The 24,247-nt window shown below is 37.4% G+C and overlaps 2 protein-coding genes across 8 annotated transcripts in view; one reads left to right on the top strand and one right to left on the bottom strand.

The window, feature by feature from the left end:
• Positions 1-13,035, bottom strand: part of slmapa (sarcolemma associated protein a) — a 56,087-nt gene extending 43,052 nt beyond the window's left edge. For 4 of the 7 annotated variants that reach the window (XM_016662703.1, XM_007575729.2, XM_016662706.1 and 1 more), the window contains exon 1: positions 11,425-13,035. In XM_016662703.1, coding sequence (XP_016518189.1) covers positions 11,425-11,703 — 279 coding nt within the window. In that variant the 5' untranslated portion in view covers positions 11,704-13,035. The remainder of the gene's footprint in view (positions 1-11,424) is intronic. The other 3 variants (XM_007575730.2, XM_016662704.1, XM_016662707.1) reach the window with 1 other exon arrangement.
• Positions 13,036-16,551: 3,516 nt separating this feature from the next.
• Positions 16,552-24,247, top strand: part of dennd6a (DENN/MADD domain containing 6A) — a 29,169-nt gene continuing 21,473 nt past the window's right edge. The window contains exons 1-4 of the mRNA XM_007575726.2: positions 16,552-16,998; positions 17,551-17,589; positions 18,453-18,495; positions 23,582-23,694. Coding sequence (XP_007575788.1) covers positions 16,768-16,998; positions 17,551-17,589; positions 18,453-18,495; positions 23,582-23,694 — 426 coding nt within the window. The 5' untranslated portion in view covers positions 16,552-16,767. The remainder of the gene's footprint in view (positions 16,999-17,550; positions 17,590-18,452; positions 18,496-23,581; positions 23,695-24,247) is intronic.

Genomic DNA, 24,247 nt, shown 5'->3' with positions numbered 1-24,247 from the left:
ACTGGTGCTTGTAGTTCCAGTGTGGATTCATCCTTTACATCAACATCAAAACTTTTTGATTAAGAGGGCAATTCGGGTTCAGGCAGACCAGGAGGAAGTTGCAAGTCTGTAAGTGAATTATTAATAATTTAAGTGCAATCGTTCAGTTTCACCGTTTATGCGTAGTTACTGCCGCTGTGAACAAAAAAGCATTTACTTGCTTGATATTAGGCTTGTTGAATATTAATTAAGCCAAATAAAAATTAAATGCTAGTGAACATGTTTAAAAAGCATAGAGTGGATTAGAATCAGATTATTATTTTATGCCATCAGTAAAACTGACAGATAAGAGAAAGCTTAGCGCCACATCTGGTTAACATACATTTTAATAAGAGTTCATTCTGAATTGCTGTTTTATCTATTTACATCTCAGTAATCCATCAACAAAGTAATCAAAGTAACTATGAATCTGGAATTGAAAAAGCAAAGCTGCAAAGTGGAAGATCAAACAGCCAATGGAGCCATAAACCTTCTGTTAATAATTACTGACAGCACAACTAAATAGGCCCTGAATGAGGATTAGTCACAGCTGCGGGATGAGGGATAAGATCGTCTCTTTATGTTACTGAATCATTTTGTCACACTTTGGTCTGACAAATCTGTTCATTTCACACTGAGGCCAGGCAGAGAAAAGGTCAAACCCAGAAGAGAAAAGACAACAAAAAGCAGCGACTGATCGCATTTCACACACATGAAAAGGTCCACAAGTCCTGGTCAAACTACCAATTACTGTCTCGCTAACATTTCTCAATGTTTGCACGGGATCAGATACAAATACTATAAGGTGAGTTGAAAAACAGACATTTCTAACCTTAAATTATAAAATAAACATTCACCCTGAAGTGAACCAAGTGACAGGACGCTGTCGGCAGGTAAACATTTGCTCTGTTGAGCTGAGCAGTGATGTAAAGGATAAATACCTACAGCAAAGTGACATCGATCAATGAGCGCCGATGCTTAATAAGCAGAAAGCAAGATCAGCATTTTGATGCAGTTTTCCTCTTAATGACAAGAGATGCTGTCTGAGACAAGTTCAAGGAGGATTTGTTTGAAAATGAATCCATCAGAGTTCAGAAAGTTCTGCTTACAGATGGATTGGGTACTTTCAGAAACATTTCATTAAAGAGGGTTAAAAAAATATTTAAAAAGGCCTTTTGAGATCATGGTGCGGTGCTTTCTTCTTAATTAATCCAACACTTTTCAAAGGTTGACTATGAGATAAAACTAAGAGCACTTGGAGTTTACTGTGGGAGCTAAAGATGGAGAGAAAGCACCAGTCTCAGTTGAAGCAGAGCCAGAAAAGAGGAGCCTGGACTTCTGCCACCGTCTCCAAAAGAGCCTGTTAGAAGCTGCTGGCAAACAGAACCGGCGTTTATCAGCGAACATATTCCTGCACCAGGGTGTAGCCGCGTGTGAACGCAAGCCCAGTCCCACTATCTGGTTCCAGAACAACCCTGGAATAAATTCATTTTACTCTCAAATGTCCATTTCTCAGCTTAAAACAAGGAAACCGTTGGAAATGCAAACCACAAACCAGTCGAATATTTCATTCAGTTATCAACACAAATGGCAAAAATACCCAAACTAGCAGGACAAAAGTCTAGTCTGAAGGTTTAAGTTAGCAACCTTTACAAGCTAAAGAGACATTTTCTCCACTATATAAAACATTTCTAGAACCTTTCAAAAAGACGTCCACAGTTTAAAAGTTAATGTACGATTAAATGAGTTACAATTTTGATTTCATTTTAGAGATTTAGACTAAAGGAAAACATCAAGGCAAGGCTTGTTTGTTTTTTTAAAGCAAAATGTTCCACATAAAATGAAGGATTAAAAAAACCGACAGTTTGCAATCCAACAAAAGAGAAAATAAAAAATCCCTTTTCTAGGCGTTGGTTTGATAAAATTTCAAACTTAACACACTTAATACTAAGAAAAATAATCTATACCATTTTTGATACTGTAGAAATATTTTTATGGAGGAGCAGAATCAGATTAATTAGTATATGACAAAATCTGAGCCTCTTTATCAGAACGAAACCAACAAGCATCTGGGAATTCAGCCTTCCTTATTAAAATGTGTAAAAATATTACCTCCCTGCACGGTAAAACACAACACTAATAACTAAATAATAATAATGCTACAAAATATAAATAGTTGCAGAGTATTATTGTCCTGTGTTGTAAATTTAAGCTTACAGTTTCTTATTGTGCTTTCATATATATGTATATGTATTTTTAGAATTGCACCGATTGCAGTTTTCCGGTCGATCGATCTTTAACAAACCTGACCTGTCGATTATGATTTTGTTAAATTCATGTTTTTTTTTTCCTGAGAAGTCACTAAATAAAGCGACACGCAGTGTAAAAGAAGGTTCTGGACCGTGCGGATGGATTCAGCAGCGCTGTGTACATTTTCTGTCTTTCTGCTAATTCTGCTGAATATTCTCTTTAGTGATCAACAGCAATGCAATCTGACTATTGAACATAAAAATTATGTAAAATACCAGGCGGCTTTGTGCTGAAGTGAGGTAGAAACTGTTGCATGGTGTGTTCGGAGTAAGGCAGACGATGTCGACAGCATCACCTTCCTGTGTGAGGAAGTGTTGAAAAGCTGTCCATGCGAGTTAAATCCCAACTCGGTTTACCCTACAGGCTCACCTGTAGACGACAGTTAAAATCAAATCAGCAGCAAAACTGGGATAAGTTCATTTTTTCCCCTGAGACGCTCCTGCTGACTCGGCCTCCTGCATTAATCTCAGGTATAGATGGAGCTGAAGCAGAAAGATGCAACACACGCAGTAGTAAGTGAGCATTTTAATTGCGTCGCTCTGAAAATTATTAATGAGGTTAAAGCATGAATAAGTGATGCCCGTCTCCAGCACTGCCTGCTTAACAATAAAAAAAATATATCAGGAACACCAATTTTCATTATAATCAGTACGAATGATTAATTATCATAGCACATGTGATTATCCTACCAATACTGCGTACTGTGATGACAGATAAATGTATAATCCAGCTCTAGAACTATGTATACATTAGCTGCTGTATATATACAGTTTCTGGTCATTTTGCATCATGTTTTCTTGCATACTTGCAACAAATTTTAAGTTCAAAGTTCAAATCTTGCGGCTTCAGTTTGGATCTACTGTGTGCCAATGATAAATTCATTTTATGACTAGACATAATTATGAGCTGCTGAGACTGAGGGCTGTGAGGTTAGTAGGACCGGCGTAACCCTGCATTGATCCGAAAGGTCGTTCTTATTTCACCTCGTTAGCAGAGCCTTACTTCCAGCAGCAGATCAGTTTTGATTCCCCTTTAGATTCAGCCCTTTTGTTTCATATTAAAGTAGAAAAATACTTGAGGTGATGATGAATTTGTGGGAGACATCTCAACTGTCGGCAGGTTTTAAGTGTGAAATGTGCAAATGGGGAAGGGTGAGGAGAAAAAAAATAATTTCACATCTTCACTGTACTAAAAGAAAAAATCTGCAAAGCAGCAATAAAATGGTTCCGTGTTGTACTGCTGGTAGTGTTCCCATCACTGACTGTATTCAGATGTGACTGATAGCAGACTGATAACAGAGAACCACCTGCCTTCCTGCAGCATTTGGAAATTTATACCCAAACTCCCTCTATATCTGAAACGTAAATACCCATGATGCAGCAGTAAACACCTACACTGGCCACATTAAAACCCCTGGACGCTAAAAAGATGCGTTGTGTTTTAAAATCACACCCCCAATTGAATGTTTACACTCACGCTTGAAAATGGCTGGAAACAGATGTGCAATTACACAACCGTACATCTTTGAAAAGCAGGAGTGGAGCCTCCTGCACAGCCTGCAAGAATGTAGCAGGTGGTTTCTGGATGGTAAGTCAACAACAAAACACTTGCCTTGTCCCTACAGCAGTAAAACCAGCTGACCAAACGAGCTGGGATTCGCTGGGGTTGCTAGGTGACGGGCAGTGCCTGCTGATATGTGAAGGATTTTTAAAATGACTCATTTTCCAGACATCAAAAAATAAGTAAATCCCAAAAAACACATGTGTGTTTTTTTTAAGTCCTGTTTTTGTAAGAAGACCCAGATGGAAGTATAAAAACATGCAAAATGCAAATTTTGCATAATAGATCCCCTTTAAAGCTGTCAAATTCAAAGCAAAGTTTCTCAGACATTGATCTTAATTGATCCTCAGTAAGTCTGTGCTCAGAAAAACTAAAGGCACAGGGAGTGGAGTAAAACAGTGCACACCCAAAGCCAACAACGATGATCAAATGAGTCATCTACTACTAGGGTGTGTGTGTGTGTGTGTGTGTGTGTGTGTGTGTGTGGTTTGTCCTCATTTTTAGCCAACAAGTAGACCGACAATAACGTGATCTCTCACCCAGCACAAACAGCACCTGATGTGCCTCGGAGACAAAATATTCAGAAAATATGGTTTAACAGGCGGCGGTCCTCACACGTTTAACATCCACTGATTCCCGTCATGATGAGCGCGCTTACGAAGAAACCTTCAACACCACAAACTCTCCTCTGGGAATTACAATTTGATTTCTGGGCCTTCTGCAACTTGGTGAATCAAAATCTGCTTTTAATCATTTATAAAACACAGCTAAATGCATCAAAAAATGTTTTTTTCCCCCAAAAATGTGCAAAGTAGATCATTGTTTTCATGAGACAAATGTGTAAAGTCCTTTTTAATTTTTGGATATTCCATAACTTACAAACCCCATTCTTACAAAGAGTCTAGCTACTTTATGTGCTCCTTTGAATTATTTTTGCTTAGTTTACTGTATAGAAGGAAAATGAAGGTTGTAATATACTTACTTATTTTTAACTATTTTATAAGTTATATATTTTTTTGACCACTGGTAATTCTGACTTGACAATTTTTGGTCGATGTGACAGAAAGTTTGCACACCCCTGCACTACAGGTGTCAGCTGTCCAAACCGGGAGCATTAAAGCCTTTCTAATAAATCTGCAAGTGTCTGGGATTCTCCTGCTTTATTTCCACTTCTCAGTTGAAATTTCTACAGAACTGCTCAGATATGAAACAGAGGATATCAGGAGAATCCAGCTTCATGTTGCAGATGTTGAAACTGCTGTCCACATGACTGGACAGTCTAAAAAAAAGGAAGCTTAATTCATCAATTCCCTTTAACATGCAATCGTCAGCTGCTGTAATGTCGACATAACTGAAATAATAATTAACCTGCGACTGAAAGCCACAGCTCGTCAGGAAGCTTTGTCTTCTGCAAGCAGAAGTTAACTGTTGGAGTTACCACACACGGTTCTGATGTGACACATCTACCTGCTGCTGAGGGATAAACCCGGTCAGGCCTGGTCAGCTGGAGCGCGTTACGGTTCACTGCAGGGAGGAATGGACGACGCGCAGCAGCTGTACGGCTTTAGTAACACAGGTTCGGGGTTTCCTCTGATTAACACAAAGGCTGGTTTTTGGCAGCTGACGATGATGATGGAGCTGAAGGACTCGACTTTCAGGACTCTCCTCAAACCCTTTTCAAGTTCAGAGTCAGATCAGGTCGAATATTTGTAGAGAAAACCCGGCTAATGCGGGAGCCATGTTGTGATGACTTCCTGAAGGTGGAGTGTCAGAAAGAGCAGGAGTTTTTAAAGAGACAGAGGCCCAATTTCAAGGTGTCAAAATAGGAAGTAAAATTTCTTTTAATATTTGATATATGTAGCATTTTCAAAACAACTCAAGGTACCGGTTATTGATAATGCTAAAAAATGCACTATATGCCTGAAAACACAAAATACTGCCCGTTTAAGATTGTTTTATAGAAAATTTAAGAAAAAAACCTTAAAAATTCAATTCCCTTTTTAATTAAGGAAAATACTTCCAGACCGCTGACTTTGCTCTCTGCTGCCTTAGTAGTTTAACGTTTCCTGTTTTAAGCTTTTGTTTTCCAGCTCCATTTTGTCCCTTGTTGCTTATCAAGGAGAGTATTGACAAAAAAATAGAAATCTTTTATTAAAATGTTGTTTCCTACTCAAACTTGAGATTGACAGTGAAGTGTAACATAAAAAGCAGTTTTTACTAAGGCATCAACTTAAGTTTGCTTTTATTTTTAAAAGTTAGTTAAATTTTTTATCATCCGTTTTTGAACTTTAAGCATTTTCTTTGTACTTCAAACTTGTTTTAATTTTATTGCATTTTAAGCAATAAAATGTTTTCAAAAAAAAGGAACTGAATTGTTTATTTTCTCTTCATTTTCACAGCTAAATCTTTTACTAGCTTTAGGAGCTACCTCAGGAGGGAGGCATTTATTTATTCAATTGTCAGAATAATTGATTGATTGCTAAAATAATCGTATAGAAGAGCCCCATTACAGATAAAGAGTCTTTCATCATAAGTGCAATATGTATGCATTTTTGTACAGTTTTGCTTTTAATTTCTGCTCTGATTGTGTTGTTCTTTCAGCAAACTACCTTTTTTGAGTCTGTGTACTCCAGTTAAAGATTATTTGATTACTAAATTAGTTGACGGTTATTTCAACAATCGATTAATCTTCTCCATCTTACCCTAGATGTAAACTCTCAATGCATTTCCTTCAGGAAAAGGCAACTTTTTCAAAGTCAGAGAGGAAGAATTATGAAACAGGAAGTGACATCTTCGATTAGATCTGCAGCATCTCATCTCCTCTTCCTCAGAGATTCCCAAACTGGAGCTCCAGGCCCTGCAGCCTCATTAGGTCTGATCTCTTATCATGATGGCCGCCGCCGTTCAAAACGTTGCTTCACTTTCTCCGTAGGTCTTTAAAACATTCATCACACCAGCTGTTCTCGAGTCAGTCAACGCTCTAGTTCACTGCCATAACACTTAAAAACAATTAGATGCTTTGAGGTGAAGTCAATCCAGCAGCCAAACAAACAAGACTCAGAAAAACAAAGTATTTTACCTTTCTGCTTTGGGTTGCGTTCCGATCAGAACAGCAAAGGTGAAAGTTTGATGCAAAGCAACCAATTTGGATCCAAACGAATGAGTCATTTTCAACCCAAACCTGCAGACTCATTCAACAAAACGTTTCTCTTATCACAAGAGGAAGCTGCGGTGATGAGGCTCTGGTTACGCAAGAAGACTCTGAATCCGAAAATGCGCGCGCTGGACTTTGGTGTTGCCACACTTTTCAGAATTTGCATGTTAAGTCCTTTGAATTTGTGGATTATTTTTATGGTACAACACCGAACAAAACAAAAACAAACACTCTTGAATGGAGAGCCGTGTATTCAAACCCAACGGCTTGCAAAACAATTTGTTACATCAGTAACTGAGTGCATTATTATTGCACAAAATGTGAGCTAATCTCAACTGATACATTTATCAATATTTTTGCAATAATTCATGCATGTTTCTCCACAATACACCTCCAGATGACTCTAATCTCCAAAAAAGGGCTTGCAAAGGCTCTTAATTAAAAAGGAACTTGTTCATATTTATAAATGCAGAAATAATAAATGTAGGTTTTTAATAGTTTTTTTCTTACTGCAATATTTGCATTTAATTTTTCCAAAAAAAGTACCAATAAAAGTAAGAGTACCACTAAAGTACCAGTAACATGTTTTAAGATCTGTTTTCCTTATTAGGTTGGAATCTATGAGCTTTTTAAATAACATGAATTTCCATCCTCTTATGGTCATCTTTATTTTAAATCCTAAAAGTAGAAATTAACCATCTTTAAAATTTAGACAAAATGTCCTAAAGTAGATACTAAAGTTGCAGATTTTTTTTCCTCTAGAGTCACAATTCCTAATCATGGGAATATTGAATTAAATGGTCAAAAATTATTTTTATTCTGATTAATTGTTTTTGTAAAGTTATCTTCTAAATGATTCTTTGATACTTTTTGAAGAAAAACCCAGACAGCAAAGTTCACCTCATACTGGTAACTTAAACTACAGAGTTTTAAGCACAACCCTATTTTTGTCTAAACATAAACTGAATTTTAAAAGTTTAGGAATCGTTTTAAATAAATGTTTTATTTGTTTATACTGCTGTCTTTCCCTCCTGTTGGTCACATGATCTAAACAGTCTGTAGACCGACTGAATGGAAAACCTGGTTTCTGAATAAAAAATCGTTTCTGAATTGATTCTAAAAATCTGAATTAAATCACTAGACAATTAAAGATTTGCATCTCTAGTCAATATTTCTCTATACAGTCGGTTTTTTTCAAAAACTCATGTGACATTTGCAGCTCCAAACATGTTGTTTCTTTGTCCTGACAGCAAAATGGCTCCAAGTTATAAAGATTCCTCTCGTTATTATCTTCTAATGACACAAACTTTCCAGAAGCTTTGATTTAAATGGAGCTGAATCAGACACAGCTGTTGATTTCTCAACCAATTTGTGGTTATTCGATTTATTTAGCTTTAAATCCTTATAAGTCTTGGCATTTATTGGATTTAAAAGACAAAGAGATACCAGGAAATAAAGGACAAAGCTCTCCAGCTGTTTACAGCCCCTTAAAGCCTCCATGAACACGTGCTTACCTCTCCTTTATGCGTCATAAATTAACAGAGAGTGGGCTGCATCTGTCTTAGGAGGTCTCCGTAGTGAGCACACTACTCAATCATTAACAGCCAGTCAGCGTCCGGCTTCGCTTCGCTGACACTGAACTGCATTAACACCCAAAACAGAGACTTATTCTGCAGGAATAAAGGAAATAAATGCCGAACATTAAGATGTTGCTGGAGGTTAAGGACTCATCCAAACAGGTTCTGGTGAAGGACATGAGTGCAAACCTCACTGAATCGTTCAAGACCAATTAAAACCGTGGCGCTGGTATTTGGAGGAATGCATGTGTGTGTTTATCCCTGAAGAGAGGAAAGGATGACGCTACTCCTGTCGTTATAAATAGATGATGCACACACACACACGCGCGCGCGCACACACGCACACAGGGCATCTCAAAGTGTCTGCATGCCGCAGAACAGGGTAATCATGATGCTTCTCGACCTGTTTAGCTGGTTCCTCAAAGAAATCACAAACACACAACTGATTTTCCATCGCAAACATTTTAACTCTCAATCTGAGGATTTTAAACCAGAACTTGTCAGCAGAGAAACATTAAATACTGTGATATTAAAGTGGAATTAGATAGGAGTTTCATTAAGCTGTTGGGAAGCAGAACAAAGTCTAAAGAGATTACGTTAAATTTGATTAAAATTGGTTCACATATTTACCTACTCATGAAACCAGTTAAACCTTCTATATTCTTACTGGAAGAGATCTCACACAGCTGTATTCTAAAGCAAACCCCTTTGAAAAACAAGACTGCATGTACATTTTCAATATTTTTTTATGAAGTGCTCCAAAAATAAAAAGCCCAGAGAAACATGATCAAATCTGGGAAGTTATTTGCAGCTCAAAGCTTCACACCAGCTCAGTTGAATCAGCCTTACTTAATCAATTAGGATCTTAAGGAGCATTTGTGAGCAGCAGTTTCCATGCTCACAGGGCAGATCAAGTCTGAATGGATTAATTTCAATCCCCACCGTCATGATTGTTAAAGTAGAGTGGAATTAGAAAACAGGACAACAATCGTATCTTTCAGCAAGTTCTGAGACGCGCGGTGTCTCAGGAGGCCGGTTAGTGCTGAATGGGTCGCTTCTCCAGCTTCTTCACATCGTTAAATTCACACAACATGACTGCAGTTTAACACAAGTTCAGCCGGTTAAACTGAGGAATCCGACTTCAAAAGGAAAACTAGTGATAAACGTGACATTTATCTGAAATTCAGCAGCCTGAGCTACGGTGTTTAATCATGAATAGCAGCTGTACGAGTTGATGTCAAATTAAACATGTCACAATAAGTAAATCATTTAAAATGACCTCAATAATTTCCATTCTGATATTTTCTGAAGGGCAATTTTGTTTACAGTGACTTTATAAAGGAGGCGGGTGATATGGACTTAAAGTTTTATCCCCATATTTTTTGGTATTATTGTGATAATGATAAAGGTGACAATAAAAACTAATACTTCTCTTTTTGTCTAACTGCTCCTGAAATTTATACCATTTGTAATACAATCACAAAGAATGTGATTTGGTTTTTATTTCTGTTATTTTTTGTTTTGGTCGTTTTGTTTATTTATTTTGGATATTTAAAATACTTTCCAGTTCCGGTGTTAAGTGTTTTAGAAAAATCTTTTAGAAAATAAAGTTTATTGATATTTGAGAGGGCAAACATGCATTGTTATTTCATTACCGTTAGATTATTTGAAAATGGTTTCAAAAGAACAATATCATCATTTATCACAATAATTTCTGGGTTGTAATTGTAGGGCTGGATGATGTGAACTTTAAGTTTCACCACAATATTTTTTGGTACTACTGTCATAATAATAAAAGTGACAATAAGAACTATTTATTACTTTTTTTTTGGGGTGCACCGATTGCAGTTTTCTGGCCAATTACCGATCTTTTAAAAAGTTTAACCTGCCAATTCCGATTTTGGCCGATACAAATTTTTTAGGAAATGTTTCTCAATAGAGCAAGAAAGTTGTTGAGTTGGCAACAGTGCAGTAACTATTGTTAATTGTAAACGTGCAGACATAACTTGGTGGGCTGGTCTGTCAGTCAAACCTTTCTCACCGGAGAGCAGAAGAGGACAGTGGCTGATTCTTAGACCTTTGCCAAGCTGGATGAGATTGGTGGATGACATTGGCTTCACATGTAAAAATCCGCCGATCACCAAAAAAATTATTAATTGGAATTTATTGCAACATGAAAGTATCAAACTTTGAATGAAAAACGATACAATAAATGCCGACACATCCTTTAGACTTAATTTCTTTCATGGTGTTGGTTGCAAATGGTTTTTATTTCCGTTTTATTTATCATCTTTGGGTTTTGTAGTTTATTTATTTTGGATATTTAAAATATCTTCCAGTTCCAGTGTCAAGTGTTCTTTATAAAAGTAAAGCTTACTGAGGGCAAAGTTGAGTTATTATGTCATTACCATTACATTACTTGATAACACTATAATCGTTTATCCCAACAACTTCTGGGACAATTTATTGCAGGGCTTGGCGATAAATGAAGTTTTACCACAATATTTGGTGCCATATAATCATACACTAAATTTATTGACATTTGTTGATACTTTCATTGAACAGTGAACAGTAAAAACAGTAATCCCAAAAATACTGACAGTATTGGTTCAAACATTATCATTTGTCATATAACTTCTGGGACAATTAATCGTCCTGCAAAATTTGTTATCAGCAAGTTTTTTTCTCTATTGCTCCATATTAAAATCAGGATCTAATTATATTCATGCCACCAAATCAATCATAGATTCGTGAGAAAGCAATGCTTTTTGTCAGTCATGGATTGAAAACGCGGATGTCTCTTACCTTCCCCGTCTTGTGGTCGAACCACACAAGAGCATGATTCCTGGACAGCACCTTGCAGTCGAAGGTGGCGTTGTTCTGGGCCGGTCGGCAGCGAGCCACAGACCTTCCGATCTTGACTGGCTCGTCCAGGTACACATGCCGCTCCTGGAATGGGTGCGAGTTGGGTCGGCAGGTGAACACGGCCAGTGCTGAAGGCATTGATTTTGGCTTGAGTGTGTTACTCCAACCAGACACAATGGAGAGGTTTTCCTGATCCAGATTGGCAGGGTTTTGGTGCATCCCCACTAAAAAAGAATAATCTACAATATCGGCGGCCTGTATGCAGGCAGATCTCCAGGTTCTGTAATCTTCTAGGCACTAACTGATAAGCATTGTCCCCTGTACGCTCTCGGGACTGCACTTTGACTCAACTAGACTTTGAGGAAAAGGAAAATAAAAAACAAACCAAACATGTATAAAAAGACAAGACATTCCTTTTTCAATGGCTCCCCACTAAAGCTACATAACGACGCTTAAATCTGACAGCAAACACTATGTACAGACCAAGGTGCCATGTGTCAAGACATACATGACTGATTATAGCACTGACAGCCTGGCAAACAGCCCCTCACGTCCATCAAACTATTCAAGCAGTGGAGCTGGGAAGTAAAACCACTCAAAGTTTGTCTTTCGTCGCACAAAACAGCAGAAGCTCCTCCAAATAAATAAACCCACCTGTTTATTCCCTACATTTGCAGAACTATTGCGCCTTTTTTCGAGCTGTGATGCGTTTACCTGCCCGCAGCAGGCAAACAACAAGCCGGTCCACACGCACTTTAATCGAGTGTCATCTGCTGTTCGTCTAAACGGCACATGATAATCGGGGTGACCTTGTTACCCTGATACAGGGAGCCTTATCTTGGCACCTCACGTCGGGTCACCACTCCCTCCAGAGTGCACCTACGAGACCGCTAACGACACCTAGCAGAGCCGGAGAGCCAAAAACACCCCCCGTGGGTCGGTTAAAGCAGTCCGATGGGGATTTATGCCTCAAAACACTCAACCGCCAATATTCAGGGGATTAGCAAGTCGTCTTTTACAACAAAAATGCGGATCTCTAACTCTCGGCCAACGTTTCTGGCGTTCAACCAGCTAGGCTATGCTAGGCTAGGCTAATGAGTACTTCCAAAGTTATCATTCAAGTCCTCCAATGTTTTCTCCCCACCCTTCTCAACCAGTTCGCTTACCGAGTGGAAGCGATATGCCATACCTGTCTCCAGTAGCAAATAAAACCAGCAAGCCGAGGCGTCATTGGCTACAAACAGTCCTGCACCGCGAACGCAAGCGCAAAGGTGAGCTAGCTAGCAGCTAGCCGGCTAACTGACAGTCAGAACGGAGAGAGACGCGGAAAAATCTGGGGAGTTTCTTCTTCACTGCGGCTCCCCGTGCATCACACTGCTGCTGTGCTTCGGGGGAACCTCACTGGAGGACGCTGGTTGCGCTGTCGTTCTCTGTATTAGTCCTAATCCAGTTTGCTGTGGTGGGGTTTTATTACAGCTGTTGGCTTCCGGAGGTTTTCTGGATAGAATCTAGAAGAAGTTGTCCTCCTCCGCAAGTCCCAGCCGCCATACTGGAAGTAGAAAGCAGACAGGCGTGGTGCGTTCACTGACCTATAGGATTAACCCAACTCTCTGGTTACCTCATTAATAGATAGATAGACCGATAGATGGATATTTATTTTTATTTCCGTGTTGTTGTTGTTTTTTAATTGGTTGAATTTACACTTTCTATTTTTTGTTTGTTTGTCTTGAATAGAGGTGGATAAAAAAAGTTACATTTACTTGGATAAAAATAGAAATACACTTTTAGGAGTAGTTTTATAATTTACTGTTAGTCGAGCAATATTGTTATGAAGTATCGCTACTCTTACTAGTACAGAATAATTTCTGGATGCTCTACCTAAAGCGAATAACTTCACAAAATGAAGAACAAATGAAAATTGTTTGAAGCAAAGACTCACAGATTATGTTAAAGCGCAACTTCATTGTTGTATTTTCCTTTTAGTTTATAAAATAACATAATATGTACAATTGCGCCTTTGTACATTGTATACATTTTTCTTTCGGATTATATCATTTTACAAAATGGTGTTTTATTTTTATGTCTTTGACGGCAACTTTTGACTTTTTTAAAGTAAAGCTACTCTTAGTTTACTAAAATTTTTTGGGTTACTCTGCTAACATCTGGTTTTGAGTTACATTTTACAACACCAGAATTTTCACTTAATGATTGAAATTGTTTTTTCTTTCCTTCTTGTAACACTTCTTCAATAGTCACACTAATTTTTGTATATTTTTCTTTTTGTGTTGCTGTTTATCCTGAAAGGATTTATAAAATGTCAGGGGTGGAGTTTTTCCAACTTTGACACCATTTCAAACATTTCATAATGAGACCAGATTACAGTTTCTATTACAATTCTTCATCTTTGTGGCTGTTTATTAGGAGCTGGGAGAACAGGAGGGAACAGGACAGTGTGGGTGATGTTGGAGGAGATCAAATTCTGCTTATAGCTCCAAAATCTCCCTGTCCGCTCTTTGGTGAACCGAACCCTGAGACTAAATCAATACTGGATGAGATGATGAAACAGCCACACCTCACATCAACCCCCCATAGTTTTACTTATTTCACCCTTTGTTTATTGAAATATGGGACAAAATAATTTTTTATTAAATTAAATAAATTTTCACCACTGAAAAATACACTTTGGAGTTTTTCTATTGGCATAAAGGCTCACCAATCAAGCATTAACAAGCAAAATTATAAGTATATATTAACTTTAATACTGAGAACGTAAATTAGACCAACATATAAATTACACTGCTTATTTGTTTATTTACTCTTTTTGGCAATTGTGTTCAAAGATTCATGTTTTTTGTGCTTTAGAGTTAAGAAAATTATATTATATTATATTATATTATATTATATTATATTATATTATATTTACTGGTAGCTTCTTATCATCATTGCTCCATTTACACAAAACATGAATGTACACTTTTAAATAATACTTTTATTTTATTGAAAAGAAAGTTACATTTTATGTGCATTTTATTTTTACTTTTTGTCTGTTTTCTGTTCGTCATGGTGGTGTTGCTGCCGCTCAATAATTTCCCAACTCTGGGATAAATAAAGTACATCTGATCCAGTTTTTTGTTGTTCATTATGCGTTATTTGTCCTCCACAATTCTTCATTTTTTCCCTATTAATATTAGTGCGTCCTGACTTTCAGGATCAGGTTTTTGTCATGAGATGGACCTGGTTCTGGTCCTTGCATCTCTGCAGCTCTGCCCAGCCCTCCTGCAGAGCAACCAGAGGGACCAGCTGTCACTGTGCCAACAGTCTGGCTATTATCTGAGATTTGCCAGCATCTTACTGTGTTTTATCTTCTTATTGCTCAGCTGTGTAACTTACAAAGAACCACAGGGAGTATTTTACATTTATAAGTGTCCATTTAAGGATAAATTGGAGAAAAAAAATAGAAAAAAACTTGAATATGCTCAAGAGATTAGAATCTCCCCTTTGAAATCAATATGAGGAAAGAATAAAATAAATTAGAAAAATGCAGGCGGATACAGTATGTGTAAACTGAAAAATTATGCATGTTAAAGTTTTATTATTCATGTTTAATAAACATGAATAATAAAACGTTAATATAGGATAAAAAGTAAGAAGTGTGTGACAAAAAGTAATTTATAGTTTTTGCTGAACATGACATTTCTGGTCTCCACATTGTTATAAAAAATAACATTATTGCCTATCTTATGGTTCTTACTGTGCCAAGAAAAATAAATATTTAATAATTTAAATGTGCAACTAAATTCTCCGCCGATGAAGATGATGTGAAAGGATTTAAAAACAAGATCTGGTCCATGTCAATCTTAAGGATCTCTAAAAATATATGTATTTTTAGATTTGTGTTTAAAATATAATTGGTTAACTTTACAAATTACTTTATTGTGCTTCGCATTATGGCATATAAAATAAAATAAAAAAGTACCATCATTTTGAAATTCTACTCTTTTTTTAAATGTATTAGGTCATACATATTATGACATATGTTGATGATCTTTTATACTGATTCTCTGTTGGTGACAGAAATAAATCATGTAAACTGCTATTATTTGCTCAGTAAAATTTTGATTAATTAAATGGGAATCAGAGTCTCCCTTCAGGTTGTTTCATCCGTCTGTTTGCTCAGTGGAGGATGTATTAAAGGATTTGGATAAAGCTGATTTACTCCTTTGGTCCTGACTCAGACTGACACTCAGGCCGAACAAGTGATTCATCCAATTATGGGGCTTACTTTATGCCTTGGATCTGGAGCAGAGCAATGTACACACTGCCGTACAAAATAAAGGTTTTGGGTAAAGAATTCAGACTATCATCTCAAATTTCTGACTTTTTAAACAAAAATCTGAAATTAAAGTCAGAATTCGTTTTTCAGTTGCCATATATCCCTCCATATATTCATGAATGAATGAAATTAGCTTTTTTTTTGTAAAGGTTGCATTATTAGATAATCTGAAGTAGTGAGGCAGCAAGAGAAATTGCAGTTATTTACAATATTCTCAGCTGGAATCCATCAATCAATTAATATATTTTTCTTTTGTTCTGTCCTAATACCAACAAAACAAGACAACATTTCTCTGGGATCAAATACATATTAGTCAATGTATGATATAGTGATACCAGATGAAAAGCATGGACCGTTACCAATCAAATCTTAAATGTCTATTTTCAGTCATATTCAATAATTTAGAATATAAGACCAGATGTTCATTTGTCATCTTAAAAGTAGCTTTTGAAAATAACTTCCTTTAATCAGATAATAAACATAATTTTCATTAAACACTTTTTAATTAACTGTTTTGGAATGATCTTATGTAATATGGTCATGTTTCCATTGTAAGCGGAAAATCATAATTAACAGAAATAAAGGCTTTCAAACATCCATCTGTGTGCATTTAATTTGTATGACGTGTTTTACTTAGTGAAAAAGTTCCTGAAATAGATGCACTATTCAATAATATTGATAGGATCTGTATTTTTGCTTAAGATCAAAACAAGACTAGGAATAACTACATAACGGTCAGGATTATGCGTCATTACGTCACGAGGTGCAACGACAGGACGTTGTTACGTATTGGCCCAGCTGCTTATGCTAAATGCTAGCTAAGTCACTGGTTTCTGTTTTTGTTCTGCGGCTTTCTGTTGTCCTCCAGCAGGACTCTGGGTAGAAAAACTTAATTTATCAGATCGTTAACAGTCCTTGGAGCACCTGGACGTCTGTGTCGGGTCGTGGTCATGGCTCTGCAGGGGCCGGAGGAAGTAGGGGAGCAGGTTGAAGAGCCGGAGGACCTGGACGACCAGGACGCTAGCAGCATCTCCCCGGCCGAGGAGATAACCCTTCCACCGGGGACGGGGGGCGACGAGGAGTCGCAGGAGGCTTTCCTCCTGCCGTGGGACCGCTTTTCCTCCTGGCTGCACTGCATTTGTGTGGTCGGCTTCGACCTGGAGCTGGGCCAGGCGGTGGAGGTAAAAACAACTCGGCTCTGAATGTTTTAGTTAGCAGCTGCTGGAGGCTCTGGCTATGTCCTGGAAAGTAATACAAACTAATTTTTATTCACTCAGATTTAGCTGCAAGTTTTTCACAGCAAGAAGTTTCTCCAAAAATATGTTAAGCTAACTGAACATTTTTAGTAAAAAGACTTTAAATGGTTTTCATTTAAGTTTCTGTTGAAATGTCAGCTTTCGTAAAGTTAGACTGGTCCAAAACACTTTGTCCAGTCACAGAGAGGATACATTTTATCATTTCTGTGGCATTTGGTAGATAAAAGTAGTTCTGTTAATTCAAACTGACCAGAAACAAGAAAAGTTTGGTCTGATTTGACTTCAGACAGTGAGGGAAAAAAGATAGAAATGTTGTTTTTACTCTGTTGTTTTTCCACTCCAGACTATATTAAAAAATAATTAAATTGCACATATTACACAAGTAATACATCCTGAGACAAGATCCTGCTTTAAATTATGTTTAGTTAAAAGGTGAAAACTGATGAACTCCTGTTTTATCATTTAATTTTCTTCCAGGTAATTTATCCTCATCATTCCAAACTGTCAGAGAAAGAGGTGAGTCAAACTTCATTGGACCTGGCTGTATCCAAGTCACACAGTTTATCCATAGCACAAGGGGTAGACATTTTTCATATTGTTTATTTTTATTGTGGTCAAAAAATAAAAAAAACAGAAACGGTCAATATTATGGGCATTTTTCATTAGAGCATCAACAAATATCATTAAGCTGAAAATGTGATTAAATACAGTTGCTGTGTATTGTTTAGTAACAAAAATATGACATATTTATGTAACTGAAGTCCTGTAAAATCAGAATGTTTTTTTTTGGAAAAGTATTTGTGGTTACCTAATAAATCACAGCAAAGAAGTTGTAGATATTTTTTAATGTCACTTCTGTCATTATCACTGTAAATATTACATAATATGAGATCTCTAAGTAGCACTGTGATAGTTTGTTCAATACCTGATCATATACAATTATTCCCATTTCATGTGATTTTATATTACAATATAGTTTTGTAGGAGTGGAAAACCTTTCAGCAGTTAACCTGCTTGAAAAGTCACAGTAGTTCATGTGCGTAATTTAATTTAAATCTTTTCTCTGAGAGCCCAAGGGAAAATCTGTCAGAGGCTGCAGAACATTTAAAACTGGGGTAAACATACAGCCGGAAAGCAAAACAAGACATATTCATGTGTTAGAATGGCCTAGTCAAAGTCCAGACATAAATCCAACTTAGAATCTGATACTTGAACATTTTGAAACAAACTCAAAGAAAAGAAGAAATACAGTTTCTGTACAAAGCTGTTGGAGACCCAGGAGTGGGATGAGAAAGATGCAGAGGAAAGAAGAATAATCTCATGTTTGGTGTTGATGCTGTTGTCAGCAGTAAGTTAATGAGATAAATGTTTTCTTCCAGAAAACAAGCATCTGCTACCTTTCCTTCCCAGACTCCAACTCAGGTGAGTTCCTGTTTCAGCAGCTTCCTTCTCTTCTCTGCACCAGAAAAATTAAAGCTTCATATAAGATGAAATGGCCCTGCGACAGACCTGTCCAGGGTGACCCCGCCTCTCGCCTAGAACGTTGGCTGGAGATAGGCAACAGCACCGCTTCCAACCCGCTTAGGGACAAGGGTGTATGGAAAATGGATGGATGGATAAGATGAAATGCCATCGTAAGACTAATTCATGCTAAGCCAGAGGTGGGAACTCCAGGCCTGGACTGCCGGCCTCCTGCAACCTTTAGATCTGTCTCAACTTCAACACACCTGAGTCAAATAATGAGGTCGTTAGCAGGTCTCTGGAGAACCTGACTGCACTTAGGAGGTGATTCAGCCATTGGATTCAAGTGTGTTGGACCAGGGAGACGTCTAAGAGTTGCAGGACACCGGCCCTCCAGGACCAGGATAGCCCACCCTGTGCTAAGCGCTTTTGTTTAAACGAAGTTAGATTCTAACTAGAAATATGTGTGTCCACCATTATTACATTTTAATTTATGAACATGAACAGCCTGACTGACATTATCCGACAAACTGGGAATAAAACCAGTTAAGCTCACATATTTTTATGTTCTCGGTGCAAAACAGTCGTTACCCATAAGGTTCCAGATGCAAAATTGACTTAAATCATACTTTATTCATACCACTTTGAACACGACCCTCCGTCTACAGGCACATCTAAAAAAAATTAATATTGTTTAACAGGTTAGGATAGGTCTACGGGCAATACTAAATATGTTCATTACATTTTTTGCACAAAGTCTTTCTGAGATATTGTGATTTGGCTGTTTGTTTTTTAAATCCTTTGGCTGTTTCTAGAAATCCGAATGGAAATATAAACATTTGAAAAATGTGAATTTTAAATAATGGTGATAATATTTTCTGTCCCTCATTTCAGAAAGCTAAGCTCTTATCAGGATTCAACACAAAGAGAGAAATATTTCAAGTAGTAGATTTAATTATTCTGGGTCAAGTAGCCCATGGTCTGTCTGAGCACAGTGGCTCCAGAGGTTCTGACTCAGTCCAGTCCTGGTGAAGCTTAACAATCCCATCAGGGCTGCGGTTATTCTTGTTGCTGGTACACTTTTTCCTTCCACTCAACTTTCTATGAATATGCTAGGACTTTTCCACAATATCCCAATTTTGTGAGACACTGAATTTGTGGTTTTCATTCTCTTTCAACCCGTTTTCACCAGCTGTGTTTCCATCCATCTTATTATTTCACAATTTGACATTTTAAAAATACATTTAATTTAAACACACCAATTTCGAACAAACTCTCGTTTTTTGATAAAAAAGTTTTTCTATAGCATGAGTTTTGTTTTCCCCCACCCTCCTTTTTTTTTTGCTGTATTGCAATTGGTTTATTTCACAGAACTGGAGTGGAAACACTTTCACACGAGTCTCATGATCGACAACCGAATGAATGGTGGAAAAGGCGACAAAGAAGAAGACAGGAAGTAGTTGGAGGATGATGGTTTTTAATTACTTACCGCATTAACAAACTTGCTCATGTGGTTTTAAATTGGTTTTTAATTGAGTTAAAATGCATATACATTATTTAATTTTCTTTATTAGTGGAATATTAAAGTTTTGTGCACATTTGTAATGTAAACGCAGAACTCAGTAGCTAGTCCACCTGTGTGCAACTGACTGTCAGCGTATGCACACAGAGATTTGCTGGAGAACAAACAGCGTGTTACCAAAAGTCAGTGTTTATCCGTCAGCCCCACGGAGTCAGTGACCTTTTTAAAAATGCTTCACCCAGTTCAGAGTAAACGCAGACCAAAGTGGATCAGTTCCTGAAACCGCTTGCAGACGGAGTAAAGCTGCAGCGGCGTTACGTGTGAATGCAGAGCGACAGTTTGCCCTCAGGTGTGTTTTTGTTCTCTGTGAGTTAGCAAGTGTTGAAGATGAGGAACTCTCAGCCTTCAGTCCAGTGACAGGATGAGGACAAAATGCTTTCAGACGTAGATAGAAACCGTCCTGCAGACGTGCTCTAGAAGCAAAGAGACTTTAAAATATAGACCTGCATCTTGGATTCTCCATGTTTCACATAATTCACATTCAGATCTTGAAATCAGTTGGCGTTTAGTTGGCTTTCTGAAAAGGGAAACGCATTCTGAAACGTGGTTGGAGTGTTATTTTGCTTCTCAGCTCAGTCGGTTTAAATCAGGAAAAGGAAGGTTTAATCTGAGACGCATGAAAATAACAAAGATGTTTTAATTGATTGTGTGACGCAACGCAGATCTTTTCTGACAAGCTGTGGTACTCGGATTGAATTCTGATGGATGAAGACTAACGACTTCTGGTAAATTTGTGTTTTGCTTCCTCAACCAACCAACACTGACTAATCAGCTAACCAGGCTGATCTTTCACTTCCAGTATGAACAGTGCCTTTAAAAAGATGTTTTCCCTTTTTAATTGCTTTTACAAATCAATCCTGATCACCAAAATGTGACTTTTTTGACAAACAAGCTCTTTAATGTCAAAGTAAAAAATGATTTCTACAAAATGATAATCAAGTAAAAAACATAAAATAAGTGCATAATTATTCACCTCCGTTTAAAGTGACTGAGCTAATTCAACAGAGGTCCAGCCAATTGGTGGTAAGTGTTTCACAATGATTGTAGTGGAGATCATGTGATTGCTTCTACAGGGATCTGATCCAACCAATCAGAGAAACGGTTATTGAAAAGTTCTTTGCTGTTTATATCTGTTATTATTAGTTAAATATTGCTAAGTTTTAGTTTAGTTTTTATTTGTTATAGTACTAGTTTTATTTTTTTCATACTTAAGTTAATTTTTAGGTGCAGATTTAAAAAAAAAAGTCAAAGTATTATGATTATGTGTACATTGGGTAATGAATACTTTTTAAATTATTGTTGAACAGCCGTCTGACTCTGATGTTTTCTCTCAGCCATTTTGTGGACGAGCGTACGCGCCACCAGGAGGAATATGGAGTGACGTAAATTGCCAAAAGCTGATTGGGAGAATCAATTTCTTTCAATATTTATTTCTTTAAATTGAACTTTAATAAGAATGACAGAAATTTAATTTAAATCTTTAAATGTTTTATAGCGAGAAAAGACAGCTGAACATGAGAATTCAAACTGAGGAGTAGTTTGAATTCGTTCATCGTGGATGTTCTTGAATGCAGCACGACATCCTGGAGTCTTCTAGGAGCTGATTGTTTATTTGTCCACACTGCGAAAGTCCATCAGGGCATCAGTATCTTAAAACTTTGATTCTGAGTTTAATTTTATCTTTTGACTCACACTCCATCCGCCAGGAGGTAACTGGGAGGGTGCAAAGATCAGGTTGAGGTTAAATGCCGTTCAGTGACTGTGTACTTCCTGGTTTCCCTTTTCCTCTTCCTGTTTGTGTCAAGATCCTGGAACACCAGGAAGACGCTCAAGAGTTCACAAATGCGTCTAAACAAATTTATATTTCTGGCTTGAATAACTTTAGGTTTGATATGCAAAGGTGACTGAAGGCAAAAGAGGAGAAGTTTTCACTTGTTTTTAGAGAACTAAAGAGTGGCTTTGTAAGATTATAAATATCTTCTGTAATGCACAATAGGAACAATAGAAATTTGCATTTTGAGCTATTAGTGTTTCAAAATCTTCAAGGAGATGTCAGATTAAATTAATCATGTATATACTGCAAATTAAAACATTCTAGGCAGGAGAACCAGATTATAAATTAGCGCGAAGGAAGTAAAAGTAGGAAAGTGATTCTTTGAGATTTAATGATTTCGGTTAATGTCCCATCAAGTTTTATGTATCAAAAAGTCATAAAAAGCTTAATTTATACAGATATAAACCAGCTTCACTTTCAAAAAGGGAAGCTGGTATTGCCCAAACACAGATCAATTTTAAAGCAACAGTGGTGTGTAAAATATATATATTTTTTAGCTTTAGGTATTGATGTAATGTTATTTCCTTATCAAAAATATACCTGGAGTATTGCTTTGATTCTTTCATGCATATTTGATAAATGCTTTAATCTCCATGGCAACCGTTCAGCTGTGCTAAACGTCTGGGTGGACCTAGCCCCGCCTTCAAGGCGTAGCTCCTCCTCGGAGTTGCAGTTTCCAAGCTTCAGGTTTTCCTCCTCACAGAGCAGCCCTCCCAGGCAACTCCCCCGTTTGGCTCCTTCAGACTAGCCAGCAGTAATTAGCAAACACCTGTTGGAACTGTGCATCTGTTGAGCTGATTGTAGGAGCTACCTCTCAGAGCAATGCAGGTAAAACATTGTTAAAGGTTTTTATAGAGGAGCCATGTTGTGAGGACTTCCTGAAGGCGGAGTTTCAGAAAGAACAGGAGTTTTTAAAGAGACAGAGGCCCAATTTCAAGACATTAAATTAGGAAATACATTATTTTAAGTCATATTTGATATATGTAGCATTTTTATAACAGCTGGAGGTAACATAGCTACTTTTTTATGCTATAAAATGCACTGTTTGCCTGGAAGACACATACTGGCCCTTTATGTTTTTCTGTTTATTTTGATTTTGGCTTACAGCTGTTGAAAATCCAAGGAATCAATTTCTCAGAAAAATAAAACATAAAACCAAAACAGGATTTTTATTACTAAATGTGGGTCTGCAGCTAGCAAAAAAAAGGAACCAAACTGACATTTAGCTTTTTTTTCTGTGGAGCAATTTCAGTAAAAATTTAAACTATCCTTGGTGTAAAAATCTCTGATCCAGAAAAATCATAGGCTAGACTGCCAAGAGAGGGACTGAGTAGAGAATAAGTGAGGCTGGTCCAGGACCTGTGCTGTGACAAGACAGCGCGGTGAGGTGTGCTGTGGGAAGACATGGAGGCAGCTCTGCTAGTATGTAGTGTGGAGCCTTCTTTACATTTCTTAATTAGACCTTATGAACTTCAACAGACAAACATGTTTGATGTCCATATTGTGAAATGATTAATTGCTTTCAGGAGAAATGTCAGTAGACGTAACACTTGTATCTGACTTGTATCCCTGTCTTTAGCTTTTTTAACCTGATGCAGCATTTCAAACAGCGTTTCGTGTTGTGTTTCTAGGTTGCCTTGGCGACACGCAGTTCTGCTTCCGCTTTCGACAGGGATCCAACAGGAAGTCGTCCCTTGGGTGTTTCCTGGAAAACACGGATCGAGACGCGCCACCCTGCCTGAAGGTTTGGAGCCTTAAGGAATACATTTGGCCACATTATTAATAACAGCAGCAGCTAATCCCTTCCATTACACCTTGTTGGGGCAGAGAGGCAGCTGCAGTGAGAGGCTAACGTCTCTGCAGAACTGAGAGGTTCAGGAGACATTTAGGTTCTCCAACACCTTGGCTAAAGGAATGAGCTTATAAACTGTTTCTGTTTCTTATAGTACTGCAATAAAAAGTTTTCTGTGGTGGTCGGGGCGCCGAGGCGGTCCACCATGTTTTTGTATTAAAAGATGTTAAGTTGAGAGGAAATGTAAAAATATTACTGGGTAAATTGTATTTTAGTGGGAAACATCGCTAGTGAAAGCTATTTAAACCCACAATTAGTCTTAAAAACAACAAATCAAAAAATACAATTAAAATGAATATTAATTATTTGCACTTCTGTTTAATCCAAGTTAAGCCAGCGGCTCCATCAGGCTCCCCAGGGCTTCAGGTGCCCCATAAATATTTTAACACAGATACATAAATGTAACATTTATTTATTCAGATTATCAATGCTGCTAAATTTGATT

The sequence above is a fragment of the Poecilia formosa genome, unplaced genomic scaffold, assembly GCF_000485575.1.
Source record: "Poecilia formosa unplaced genomic scaffold, Poecilia_formosa-5.1.2 Scaffold387, whole genome shotgun sequence".
In the NCBI taxonomy this organism is placed as follows: domain Eukaryota; kingdom Metazoa; phylum Chordata; class Actinopteri; order Cyprinodontiformes; family Poeciliidae; genus Poecilia; species Poecilia formosa.
The sequence above is the reverse complement of the archived record's forward strand: the minus strand, read 5'-3'. Positions and strand labels throughout refer to the sequence as shown.